This window comes from Amblyomma mixtum, chromosome 7 (genome assembly GCF_055824585.1).
Source record: "Amblyomma mixtum isolate Tamu chromosome 7, ASM5582458v1, whole genome shotgun sequence".
Taxonomy (NCBI): domain Eukaryota; kingdom Metazoa; phylum Arthropoda; class Arachnida; order Ixodida; family Ixodidae; genus Amblyomma; species Amblyomma mixtum.
In genome coordinates this window covers 54851482-54865436 of record NC_143018.1, presented here as the reverse complement: position 1 = coordinate 54865436, position 13955 = coordinate 54851482, and the positions used below count along the sequence as shown (strand labels likewise).

At 45.7% G+C, this 13955-nt stretch overlaps 1 protein-coding gene across 1 annotated transcript in view; it reads right to left on the bottom strand.

Moving 5' to 3' along the window:
* The window catches only part of LOC149336121 (E3 ubiquitin-protein ligase MIB2-like), a 33701-nt gene that overhangs the window by 17592 nt on the left and 2154 nt on the right, over nt 1-13955 (bottom strand). The window contains exons 2-5 of the mRNA XM_089554664.1: nt 7299-7371; nt 5586-5816; nt 3079-3250; nt 1085-1191 (exon numbers count right to left, since the gene is read on the bottom strand). Of these exons, the coding sequence (XP_089410790.1) occupies nt 1085-1191; nt 3079-3250; nt 5586-5816; nt 7299-7359 (571 nt within the window). The 5' untranslated portion in view covers nt 7360-7371. The remainder of the gene's footprint in view (nt 1-1084; nt 1192-3078; nt 3251-5585; nt 5817-7298; nt 7372-13955) is intronic.

The window sequence follows — 13955 nt, the reverse complement described above, 5'->3', positions numbered from 1 at the left end:
AAGAAAACTTACGTTTTAACGATGAACATATCGCAAGAAATTCATTTAAAAAAACTGACGAGTACTCGAGGCAAAACCTGGCAGCGAGGAATTGTTGCAAGGCGAGCTTCCAGATTCCCTTTTTTGTTAAATATATTTTTTGGCGTTCTCTAGCTGCTATTAAAAAGCGCCCGGTTTGCAAATTGCAGGGTGATAAATATGCTTGAAACATTGAAATCAGTATGGTTCTATTTTTTGCAAAGCACCTTAAAGAGTTAATACCGTTAGTCGGGAACAAAATATTAACTGTGTAGTATCACTGTTTTCCCTATTGGCATAGGAAAAACAAGGGACCAAAAACGTTTTTTAACGGTATTCCACCAAAACAACGTCAGTAAAAGAGTAATGCTCTCATGTTTTGGTGTAAGTGGGATGCCACAATTTTCTGTCTGTATTGACTCTGAGGGCGTGCATAAATGCCACCAGTCACAGCCTCCAGGCCATTTATACCTTGCAGACGCAACAGCTCTTCCTGAAACACCTCTCGCAAGCTTTCTCGCAAATGTACAGGGGTGCATATGAATTTGACTAAGAACGCCGCTGCGGACCGCCCGGGACGTCCTTTTCTAAAGTTCCCAGGCCTGCCACTGTGTTTCCTGAGCTTGAAGTGCAGAATGTGCAGGAGACCAACATTTCGTATCTCGATGTAATGGGACTTCGTTCAGTGCATCTCTCGAAGTTTTAATTTATTGCGGCTCTAGAAAAGGGCCGATTCGCAGCCTAGGAGGAAACGCTCTAGCATAGGAATATTTTGAAATAGACTGTACGGTGAATACAAGTTTTGTGTTGAAGTTGAAATGCTCAAGATTATATTTCATTCTAGTTGGGTAAAACTGCGAAATACTGACAAAACCAACGCTAAGAAAACGTATTGGCCCAGGCTTGTAAAGAACTGCAGAAGGGCTGAGAGCATGAAACTTTTGAACCTCTACCAACATTGAAAAAATTGGGCAATTGAATATGAAAATTATCTAGCACGTGGGCTTGTAAACGATCATTATGAATGCTAATCGCCAGCCACTAAAAGCATGAGAAACGTCCTTACCCTCTTCATCTTCCCCTTCCCAGTGTGGTCCTCGGACAACCTTGGCTCCTTCAAATATACCTCGTACAATGCGCTTCAATGATCCCTTCCTCGGAGCCACCTTTACCCTGCAACAAAGCATAATACTCCACTGAGAATTATTCATTCAAGTTCAGCTTTTCTGGATATTTTAAGAAATGAATCTATGATAATCAGCCGGTTATCTCGTACGAACAAACCTCCTCCTAGATAGAACTCTCTTAAAACGAAACATTCTGAGCCAGCATCTACAGATAGACACCTCCCTCTCACCCCAAAAACGGCATTCCATCTAATCCATAGGCACACCGTCAAATCTTACCTTCTGCACAACCTTTGAAATGCGCAAAAACAACTGCTTCGCGGCATTCCCTGAGAATGCCACAAAATGCGGTCCTGCTTGGACTGCCTTGGGCCGCAGTATGTGATAAAGAAGGCCTTTCGAATTTTGTTTCCACACAACTCGAACTCGCTGTACTAACTCGACAAAACGCCCATTGACACGAATTCACGACAAACCGATATGTCAAATGTCAGCGGCGTGACAAAGTTTTTCACTTTAGCTTTCGATTGGGGTCACATTAGCGAGCACAGTGTGGACGTTACGATCTTTTTTATTTTGTTCCCTAACTATCTAGTCGTTATGGGACCAAGAAACATCACAAGGACGACAATTCCCCAACGAAAGGAAGTTTCCTTTCTTCTGAAGCATCATTTCAGAGGGCAATATCTCCGTGTACTCCTGGTATAAAAGTTTTCGCTTAAAGTGCGGCCGCCATTTTACGCAGTATTAGACGATTTCGAATATTGTTTAATATAATAAAGAGTTTTTCATTATATTAAGAGTTTTATTTAATAAAGCCACATCCAGGCAGGCCGAAGTAAAAGCGGGTAGATAGATCGAGGAAACAGCGTAGAAATGATACCTTCGTAGAGGCGTTCCCGTGACAGTACAAACAAAAAGAAGAGGCCAACTAATAGGAATCAAAAGGTACAGTACTAGTCATGCACAAGCGGGGATAAAGAGTGACGATCAAAAGTACTAGAAGACACTAATGGTCGATAAAGCGTGAAGCTTAACAGGTTTCCGCTAAGGAACCCGTCTGGTTGCCGGCTGTGAAGTGTGAAGTGTTCTCTCCTGTCGATAGCCATTAAAGCCTAATCACCTCTTATAGCCGTTTAATATAAGAACCCTATACAAAAGTCCCAAACATTGTGTGAAAGTGCCAAATATTAAGCCTGGCAAAACGAAGTCACGTGACATGAAAATATTTCATATTTACATTGCGATAGCGAGCCATATACCTGGTGTTGCAGGGAAGACTAAGTGCTTTTAAAAAATAGGCTTCTTGGGATAAAATATGGGGCAATACTAGTACCAGGACTCAAGGACACTGGAAGCCGGTGAATTGTCTTAATTAGTAGGGTGGTTAAATAATTTCTGATAATTACATTTTAACTATCACTGTTAGGCAACAGGTTCCAGTTAGAGGTTTAGTGAGTAACAGTCATGTCAGTTTTCAGAATTTCGAAAACGCTATTATCTTCGGCGCTGTGCCTCGACAAAACTAAGCTACATAGTGCCAAAATACATTCCATATGAGAAAGCATGCAGGCAAAGCAACCTTTCCAGTGCATGACCTAGTCAAAAAAAATTTGTCCAGCCACAGCGCCAAGGGTAATGGCGTTTTCTAAACACTGGCTATTACTGATGATTGCCTACAAATCTCTCATTTTAACTATTCGCTTAATTGTGTTAGCTAAAAAGTTAATTATTGAAACTTAGCTAGCCAGATTACCGCTTAAAACGATTCACCAGTTTTCTGTTGTCCGCCAACACTGGTAATAGTATGCTGAAGAAGCCATAATTTTACCTCAAAAAAACCTATTGTTTTTTGTCTATTGTCCTGCCTCAAACACCTGATACTATGCATAACGGAGTTGAATCATGCATGGCAGGGCTCAGCGTATCTCACCCCGTCGCATCGGGAAGATCGTAGCGAAGGAAGGCGTGGTCCAGACTGTGCTTGTCTGCCATGTAGCAGGCGTGGCAGAGCTCGTAATCGCAGCACACGCTGCACTTCCAGCGCGTTCCACCGATTCCGCTCTTGCAACAGGCGTCGCAGGTTACGCTTGGAAAGTGAATGCCTGTGGCAATGACACAAGATCCGTGCGAGTTTCATTTTCTCCATAGATTTTTAATTTTTCTTCAAACAGAAAATGATAACGTGTTTTTTTTTTTCATCTTAAAGCAGCGCGAAACAGGACGTAGTGGAAGAAACAAGAGACGACACGAGCGCAAAGCGCAATATAACTGAATTTTATTCCTAGAAGGGTTAGATATATAAGCACCAAACACAACGATAAAACACAGACACATCACGATAGCAACTAAAAAACCCGTGCGTGTATGCAGCGGAACGCTAACCGCCTCATCTCAACAAATCGCGATGTGTCTGTGTTTTATTGTTGTGTTTGGTGCTTATATATCTATCCCTTCTAGGAATAAAATTCAGTTGTTAGATTGCGCTCGTGTCGTCTCTTGTTTCTTCCACTACGTCCTGTGTTTCGCGCTGCTTTGAGATGAATCCGTACCAACTTGCCCAGTTTTGTTCTCTTTTTTTTTTACCGCTTCAGAAAACGCGACTGATTATCGGCTTCCTCTTTTTCATGGTCCTCACGAAACGAGGTGACTTTTGCATAGTGGACACTGTGCGACCTAATCTAAAGGCTTAAATATGAAGCAGAAGCTTAATTGGAGTAATGAATGGGACTAGTGAAATGGTGCGGCTGAGCATGATAATTATAGCATATACGTTGTATGCTGTATTCAAAGCGCGATTAATCTTATATAGGAGTCAGAAGAGAGTAAGCTGTCCTCTAACGCTCTTCCTTTTAGGGTAAAGGAATGTAGCCCAAGTTGCGAAGTAGATATCGATCACTTCATATTCGAAAAGCTTATTGTCGACCACGGATGTATATTCCCACTGCAAAGCGAACCAACTTGATATGCCGTTAGCAATGCGAGGAGGCTTTTAAACGTGGCAGCCGAGGTCTTGAGGTTAGCAAATACAGGAGGTTGAAACCTAGGTTAAAATCTTCGTAACTGCTACAACATGTATTGTGTCCAAGACAGAACTCGTTTGCGTTGCCAGCCCATAATACTCCGTGCTTTTAGTGATGGGAATCTGCCCCAGGGTTTAGGCAGCTTACCTTGCCCCGTAAAGAGACTGCTGTAGAGGCTGGGGTTCAGTGTGCAGTGTGCAGAGCCACTAGACTGGCAGTGGTAGTAGCAAAGGTACTCGACAGTCGACGAAAATCAGAAGGACATCGCTCTGTCCTGACTGCACTTGAAGACGGTAGAACAATTTCGAAATAAACCGCTTAAATCACCGATAACCTCGGATATCGGGGGAATCGTCACGCATTATCTCAGTTCCAAAGCGTTCTGGTTGCCTCTCCCAAAGTAGACGCCGAGTGATAAGGCAACGCACCCGGGGCAATAGCTGACCATAGAAACACAGACAAATGGCCTCTGCGGCAATATCTTTTCGATGGATGTTGTTTGCTTGGACAAACGTATGACATAGAGGAGGTAAATCACAAAAACATAAATATTACAAAAACATAACATCGGTGAAGCGGTGTTGAAACCTCTGCTGAGGTGTGTGGTTTTCTAAAACGCAACCTCGCAAGCAAAGTTTACTGCGCGAGCTCATTCGGGCATCCCTTGGGGTATGCTACTTACACTGCCTCACCGATCGTCTGGGCTTCCAAACGGTGCTTTTTCATTCATCATCAGGCACAACGACCGTAATCCTCGACGTGAAATTTTCCTTCTCTTCAGACGAGGCATGATTGAGGGGGCAGTTTGGTCAAATGTTTAGGGAAAACCCCCAAGGTGGAGTAGAATTGTAATAAGGGAGTAATTACTCATTGACATCCACCCAAGCGCAGCCATACGGCTACAAAGGAAAGCTATACTACAGCTTTTTCATAAACTTCGTAGTTAAAGAAAAATTCGTCCTTGTCCGGGGTTCGAACCCAGGACCACCGCTTCACCGGAGCAGTCGCTCTACCAACTGAGCTAACCGGGACGGCAAGCTTATTGTAGGGCGACAGCGAATTCATCAATAACTCGAAGTGGGAACAGTGCTGGTCAAATGTTTAGGGGTGTTTGACCAGCACTGTTCCCACTTCGAGTTACTGATCAATTCGCGGTCGCCCTACCATAAGCTTGCCGTCCCGGTTAGCTCAGTTGGTAGAGTGACTGGGGTTCTTTAACATGCACTGACATCGCACAGTACACGGACCTCTAGAATTTCGCTTTCATCGAAATTCGGCTGCCGCGGCCGGGATCGAACCCGCGTCTTTTGGGTCAGTAGCCGAGCGCCGTAACCGCGGTGGGGCGGAACCAAAAAATGTTCCGGCATCAATTATAGTGCAAAGTCAAAGAAGAGTGCAGGAAACGTAGGAAACTTGCCCGCAGGTCCGCTGTCATACAGCCGCAGGTCACAAGGCCCCGTCCGGCTGACGCGGTACCTCTCAATGACACCGTTGTCCCACGCAACCCAGACTGGTGACGGCGCTGCTTCGTCGCACGAGGGATACTCGATCGCAATCAGCGTTCCCACGTAACCCTCGCCGCCATCTTGGTTGTCCCATTTCCAGTGTGGCCCACGCAGCACTCGTTGTCCCAGCCTGGACGCGGTTCCTACCAGTTTAAAAAAACACGCACTAACAAGTGAATTTCTCGGTAAAGGAATGAGCAGGTGATGTATGAAAAAGAACATCACTTCGCTACAACGAAAGCCCTCAGTACATCAGTTGCTCTTATGAGCAAATCTGGAGTAGCATGCTAGGCGCGTAACCAGGCAGACCTCTCCTTTATTCATTAAAGTCTCTCTCTCTCTCTTTCTTTCTCTCTTATGAGCAAATCGCACTAAGAGCAGCCATTTCAGAACGTCCAACAGAATGTTTTGTTAGACAGCGGAGATTGAAAAAGAAACGTGCTAATTTCTTCCCATAAAACTTCTGTCAGTCGCTTGAATGGTCTTTACCTATGGCACCTTTAGACCTTTGAGGTCACATTTAAAGGGCTAGTCCGCGAAGCTATCGCTATCACAATACAGTAATTAAAATATAAATTCTGAGTTAATTGTTTCTTCAGACGGAGAGAACGAGATATATCTGTTCACTCTCATGAATGGAAACATACAAATGGGCAGTCCATTGACGTGGACATCTCAGGCCTTGGTATCTGTGACGTGATCGCTCCGGCACACACAAGAGTGGATTTTGTGCTGTCTTGAGCCTCAAAAGAGAATAGTGCATGAAGTGGAACGTAGAAAGTACCTTCATACTCATGTACCACGCAGGCGTCGAACAAAGGTTGCATGAGCGGATTTCTAATAATCCTTCACATGTGCAAGCCCTTGCCTTTAATACTATGGAATCTGAGCCGGATTTATCGTAGTAATGAGCTCCCAGAAACGTCCCGTTTGTAGTCGCTATCCTTTTCTGACACCCTAGTCACCCACCTTACACGAACTAGAAGGCATTCTAACTACAAGACCTAACTGATTTTTTTTTCCGCTGCAGTGTTGTAGGCAAATGCGGCTTTGAGGGCTTTGCTGCAAACATTTCTCAGATAATTTCGAATTTAGTGACCCAGGGTGACCCGGGAATTCAGGTGACCCGTCGTGATGGCTCAGTGACTGTATTACTGTTCTGGTGAGCCCAAAGTAGCCGGTTCAATTCCCGGCCCCTGCTTCCTCATTGCAAAGAAGGTGCAATTCAAAACGCTCTGTGAACCCAGAACCCGCTAGAAATTAATGGCCACCACATACCAGAAATTAATCCTGTGGCATCCCATCTGATGCGGCTCACACCCTCTCCATCAGATGTGGCTCATACAATTCACGAATAAGTGTAATATAATAGTAATGGGGTAAAATTCTTTAAGTAGCTCTGTTGGAGAGTTTTGTAGGAGATTCTGTGTCAAATTGGAGAAACCACTGCGGTCTCCTGACAACACCAAGTACATACTTTTCAACAACTTGTCTTTCATTAGCTATGTTGCTGTTAAAATAATGTATGCTTAAATATAGTCCGCAATATACAGGACCTCGTGGCAGCCATATGGAATTAAAAACAGCACACGCGTCTACAACCAATAAAAGAAATGATTACTCACTGTTTGGAAGGGAACTGTCTTGTGCTGAGGAAGGGCTCTGGCTTGAAATGGTATTCCCCATCCTTCAGAGGCCCTTGGACGATGCGAGAATGAAGCAAATACAATCCATAGCTGCAACGTTTCCACGCTGCCAAACAAGCACTATGAACACAGCTGCCCTGTAGCTAAGAAGAAAGTTGATGGCACAGAAACAGAAAAGTTTTAGGTGATTATACCTGACCAGTCACTTCTGAATTGAAGGTAGGCGTGACGAACGTTATTCTGCATTGTAGTTCTGACATTTTTCGAAGCGCTAAAACAACAGGGACGCAGAGGGAACAGACAAAGAGGAGCGCTACTTCCAACTGTTTATGGTAAAACAGCGCGGAAAAAACACGAGGACGGAACAAACACGACAACACGAGCGCTGACTTTCAACTCTCAAGTCAGCGTTGAAAGTCAGCGCTCGTGTTGTCGTGTTTGTTCCGTCCTCGTGTTTTTTCCGCGCTGTTTTACCATGGATAGTAATAACCAACTTGCCCACCTTTCTGTACTTCCAACTGTTTATTTCGTAAAACCGCAAGTGCTTTAAACAGTTCTCGAACGCTTTTATGACACGGCAGAAAACTGCACGTGCGAGAGTACACAGTATAGCTGCCGAGACTAACAGAACCAATAAGATAAGTGCACGATTACGTTGATACCCTGGGGAAGGCAAGTTCTTTTTTTGATACTGAAATAGACGGTGAGCTTACACAAGTGCTACCCTGTGATGCTATGTTCTGTGCTTCTATAATCTCTCGGGTTAGTTGATCACAACTACGTCCGGTACAGCGCTTTCTGGGTACAGTGCGTAATGTGTTTTTTACACAACACGTGGTTGGCCCTACAGCCGAGCAGCCACCGGCATTTTTCGTTAATGCGCGTCGCACACTGGCGTCGTTGTCTGCCAGCGTGCCCGATCTGGATGTTGATAGGGTGCCTCGATGCGCGCCCGCTCTCCGCTTAGGGTGAGGACAACCGCGTCGTCTGCTAGCGCGACCGCCATTTTCTTGCTTCCGCTAGTCGCGAGGCGCTCGTTTGCTGCGTGGCGCGCCTAGATGGAGGTGGCCCCGCTTGCATTGGGAGCTTGAATTTGACTTTACTTTTGATAATCATTCATTTTCTAGTTTAGATGAAAAGTAAGAGTAAATATTCGGTGATGCATTCGCTATTTCGAGACGATTAGCGAAAGTATAGCGGATATCTTTCTTTGTTTTGCTATAGGTGATCACGGCGGGCAGCTGATCGTCGTCGTTGCAATACCTGCCCCACGGAGTTGCTATCATTGCGCTTACTTGTGGATATAGCGGAAAGAGGGTGAAGTGCGCCAAGTGAACAGCTGCATATTCAAGTACGAACGCATGACACACTTACGTTCACTTACATTATTATGCAATGGTGGCAAAAACATTTTGCAGTCAAAACATAAAAACCTAGGCGCACGCAAGAACAATGATTTAATACCTTAATGCACATGCAAGTACAATATCTACAAAATGATTACAAAAGACGATTCAATGCAAGTGTAATGCAACTTGTGTGTCTTACGTTTTAATTTTTCTCACGCTTATGTGCATGCACACGAAAAGTTCACTCTTATTACAGCGTCTTCAAGGAAGAGAAACACCAGCACAAGTTTTACTTCCGTGACCACCAGCACGTGTGGCTGGGTACTGACGTAGATGTATACGTAGCCGCAGTCTTGTGTAGGTGGCTATCAGCATTTTTCCTATTGCTTCCTTGTGATCTGCACATGTGTTCAGGCATGGTCGGTCTATCTTTGCAAAGTATTCAGTGAGCGATTTCAGCGGGGACTTCATCGTGTGTATTTTGTTAGTGCACCACGCGGCAGCGCCTGTGAAGTACTCCTCGTAGTTCTTGAGAGTGCGCATCACTTCATTGCTTGGATAAATCAAGTTTCCTCCATCCCTCACATACTCCTTCAGAATTGTCAAAGAGGCATATTCATTACAAGCTGTTCCGATGAGAGCATCTTTGCACTGGGAGCAAGACACAGACTTTAAGACGCTTTTCAGGATGAACCCTCCCAGGTAGTACAAAATGGAACATTCCGTTGACGTCAGTTCTTCAATGAACAAAATCTCAGAGTCATCTATTTCTTCAGGCAAATTTTCTGAGTGCTGCTTCTTTGCTTGAGAAAGGAGATCGACGAGGTACTCTCGATCATCAAGCTCATAGCTTGTTGTTCGTGGCGTGTGTAGAAATTGGCTCACACTAACAAGCCTCAGAGCACATTTTAAATCATATGCCGTCGGCACTGGCTTCCTTAGGCGTACTACTGAAAAAAGATTTTCGAGGCAGTCTTGAAGTAGCCTGCTTGTTAAGAAAAACTCGTAGCGTTCATTGCCCAGGAAAACTTCTTGGAGGCGAAGGACAACTGTCGTGGAAATAAGCAGCCCAGCTTGGGATGGTTTCCACTGAGAGGTGGCGCCCATATTCATCCCTTGTATAGTTTCTGCTGCAAGGCGCAAGGTTTTCAGAGCAGCGTAATATTTCTCCATATTTCGGTGGCTTAAAGCTAAAGTGGGATGGCGTGATGACATCAGGGCATACCACTTTGACACCAGATCGAAGAACCATGCTGTCGTTTCCGCAGATGGGTCAAGCAGCCCTTCTTTCACCAAAAATCGGATAGCCGGTGCCGCCTCTCTGAAGAATTGAAGAGCTACTCCTACCTTCATTTTTGTAAAGTGGCCGGAGCTGACATGAACTTCCGATAGGGCAGGGGCTACTTTAAGTTCCCTCTCTGCGTCGTAGTCCACCACTGCCTGGACGTGCTCCAGTTTCACGTTTGGTGACGGGAGGTTGTTGTCGAGCACGGTGGCATCGCTCAGTGCAAAGACTTTCGAGCTTAAAAGTTGCCCTCGTAGGTTCTTCAACACATGTGCAGCATCAGCAGTGAAAAAAAGCTCTTTCCCGTCCAAGCATGGATGCGGTATTGAGCACACTGTGGTAGAATTTCTGTGGCTTGAAAATCCTAATTCTCGCCACATCGCTCGATTTGCTGATCCCATGTCACATGTGACAGCACGGACTCTGAGGGAAATCTGGCCACAGCGCGGAATGATGTCGAGTACATAGTCTTTAAGCACGGCACCTTCCACGTGTTGGCCAGTGAATTCATAGCCGATGACCTGCTTCCACCGCTGATTGATTCCTCCCAGCATGAACACCAAAGCGTGATTGGCGGGCTCCTCTGGCTTCGAAGGAAGTGTTATACTTCCAATGAGAACGTCTTCACCTCGATCCAGTTCAAATGCTGTAGCAATTTCCATCTCGTCTAGAAACAGCACACAGTCTTTTTCCATGTTTTCCATTGTGTCAGTCTTGCACTTCATGACATCAAAAACTTCTTGAAGAATGCCTGGAAGGAACCTCAGTCCCTGGATCCTCCGTGCCAACGTCCTGCTGGACGGAAGAGGGTAACCCAACTTCCTCAATGTCTCATATCCGGTCGTTCCGCAAGCAAACTTAATTTGCAACCCTTGCTTAACCGTCTCCGCAGACCACGTGTGACCCTGAGTGCTATTTTTAGAAAGAGCGGAAATTTGGTCTGCATTCAAGAACCGTGTATTTTTTGCGAAATTATCAGCCATGCTTTCATGCTTTTGAACTTGCTTTTTGAGCTTTTGGATTGTCTTCTTAGCAATTGTGTGATGTTCTTGAAGCGTGGCGTATTTCCTTTCGATGTCTACCAACTGCTTTCTCAACTCAGCACAATCCGTTTGTGTCCCACTAGCTGTAGGTGTTTCATCTGTCGAGCTTGGACTTCCGACGTTCGAAGATTCTACATCTAAGCTGTCGACTTGGAGATTGACCGATGACGTATCTCGGGACACCATTTGGGTTGAATCGGGGAGCAAATCCGCCTCTGATGCGATGTGAACTCCTTCAGCGGGGTTGTTCACCTCTTCATTGGCGGATATGGGCACAAGCTGCGTTCTGTCTCTAGGTGGCTTTCGGTTCCTTGGAGCAACTGGAAGCAGGAAGATGTACAAACCAATGATCAAACTGAGCACTGTGTAAAGGAAAAATGCGGGAATCACGGGATATGGAAAATCAAGATAAAGAGCAAAGCGAAAACAAGGCATGACCAGCGTCTGGGCATTTTATTTTTCAGTCTTTAGTTTTGCACAAAAAATTCTAAGGGGCCAAAAGCTGCACATAAGTACTTCACTTGTTCCCCGCTCCCTGTATTAATTACAATGCCGTCTTGGTTAATTCCATTTGTATTAATTATAGAAGGCGACCGATTCTGCCTTTTCAAGTAAGAATGGGTTAAGTGGGCGTTTGAGATGAAGGCTGCTGCGTGAGCCGATCGACAGTAGAATTGAATAAGTGGGAGGCTTCTCGATGAGCGTGCGAGAAGACATGCATGCATGCACACATAACCTGTTAAAGGCGAAATAAGGGACCCATACCGGGCAAGCGGCTCAAATGCCATCACTTTTTTTAGTAACGAATGTATGCACTTATACAGAATCAGGCAGCGAATCAAACGGGAAATACCTACCCCTGAATGAGAAAACCGTTGGTACAGCATTAGGTTTCAGCTTTTTCCATCCATCTGCCCGGTTTTGCTCAAAACATGATTCTTCAAAGTGAGCCTGCATGAAAAATTTTTGTTGCGATTATAAATGCCTTATTCCCCGAAAAATAAGATTAAATTACGATAAATCAAGAAAATCAAACAAACGCACGCCGGCATGCATATGGGCTCACATCCGCACACATTTACAAAATAGAGATGTACTTCACACTAATCCGTTTTTTTTTTATTTCCATGCGCTACTTCCATGACATATAAGCTAGAATAAATGTCTTGAATAACAATTTTCGCACTGAACAAAAGTATAAAAGATCTGAATTTGATGCAACGTGGAGAAACAAGCCTAACGCGTCCCATGCTATTCTGCACTCCGGGATTCCCTTTTCATACTGCTATACAGGTATGCGCCTGCCAAAATTAAGCGGGCAGCGAGGGCTTTTTGTGAAGTAAGCGTGATGCACTGCTGTTCAAGATTCGTGGCTGACAAAGATCGTAATAATTTTACAAGGCTGAGCCTTATTGCCACGTGAAATGAACGGAGACGTAAATGCGCCAGAGGTTCCATATCGCCCCCCAAGCTCTAAGAGACTACCACCGTTTGCAGCGATCAAATATCAGAAACCTGCAAAAGCATGATATGACGCCTCCGACAGGAACACGAAATCGTACATATGGTCATCAGAAACAGTCTCAAAGACAAGCTGACATAAGCCTCGAAATAAATTTAGCACTGCTGAGAAGTCGGGTACTTACGCTGCATATGCAAGAGTAGTTCGTCGGCTGCCACTTGTCCCGCTTCACTTTCACAGTCCATAGAAGACGTCGTTTTTTGTCTCTAGGAAACGAAAACATTCTCCAGCCATTTTTAGCGCTGTTAGTGCACTGGGGAACGCAGCACCCAGGCATTCTGCAAAAAGACTGTGAAGAATGCCGCTTTCCGTGTCTAGCGTGGGGAGTCGGCGGGACGCGGGAGCGGAATGCAAGAAAATGGCGGCGGCGCCTCCCGAGAACCGGTTTTGGCGGCGGCGACCCCTTCAAAGAGTGGCTCCACCCTCAGCGGAGAGCGGGCGCGCATCGAGGCACCCTAGATGTTGATGAAACCCCGCCCTCCAGGATGTGTGAAGCACTAACGGTCGCTGAGCTGACCCGCGAACAACTCCAGAAAACGAGACGGGCACGCTGGCGCCAACTGACCTCAGCTGCGCTTCCTGCAGATGTCAGGGACTTCGGCTGGCTGCGAGGCTGGCGGGTCCTGCCCACAAGAGACCGAATTGCCGCGTGGGGTGTGGCGCCCTCCGCCCGATGCCCGCAATGCGGTCTTTTAGAAACGTTGCGGCACGCAATGTTCGACTGTGTAGTGGCGCGCACCTTTTGGGTACTAGTGTCACGGATGTTTTTAACCCGCCTCGAAGCGCGCACTAGTTCACGCGAACTGTTTACAAATATGCTCTTGTGTGTCGGCATGTTCGTTTTGTGGCGGCAGCGTGGAGCGGCTTCCTTAAATGGGCGTCCGCAAAGAGCAATGTTTCCAATGTTGCAGCGCCTCCGCACGCGCCTCTTTGAGCAAGCATGCGTGGACGCACTGTCAATGAGTGAGGCTGAGTTCTTGCGCAAATGGTCGACATATTTCATCGTCCTGCGCGGCGGTCGAGTGTCGGCTTTCTTACTGCCTTATTGACGTGCTCAGTGCTGCGTCACTGCGCATGTGCTTGACTGATCAGAGCATTGAGTTCAGCAGTTTTGCTTTGTATTTTTGTTGACATTAGAAAAAAATAAACTTCTCTTTCTACGTCCGGTGATGTGGCACTGATTTAACAATAGAGCACAATTACAGCACTTACTGCAGTGAATGGCTAGGTTGCCATTCACTGCAGCCATTCACTAGCCATTCACTGCAGTAAGTGCCGTAATTGTGCTCCATTGTTAAATCAGTGCCACATCATCGGACGTAGTCGTGATCAACTAACCCAAGAGATTATAGAAGCACAGAACATAGCATCACTGGGTAGCACTTGTGTAAGCTCACCGTCTATTTCATTTCACAGCGCGGGTTCGATCCAGGCCGT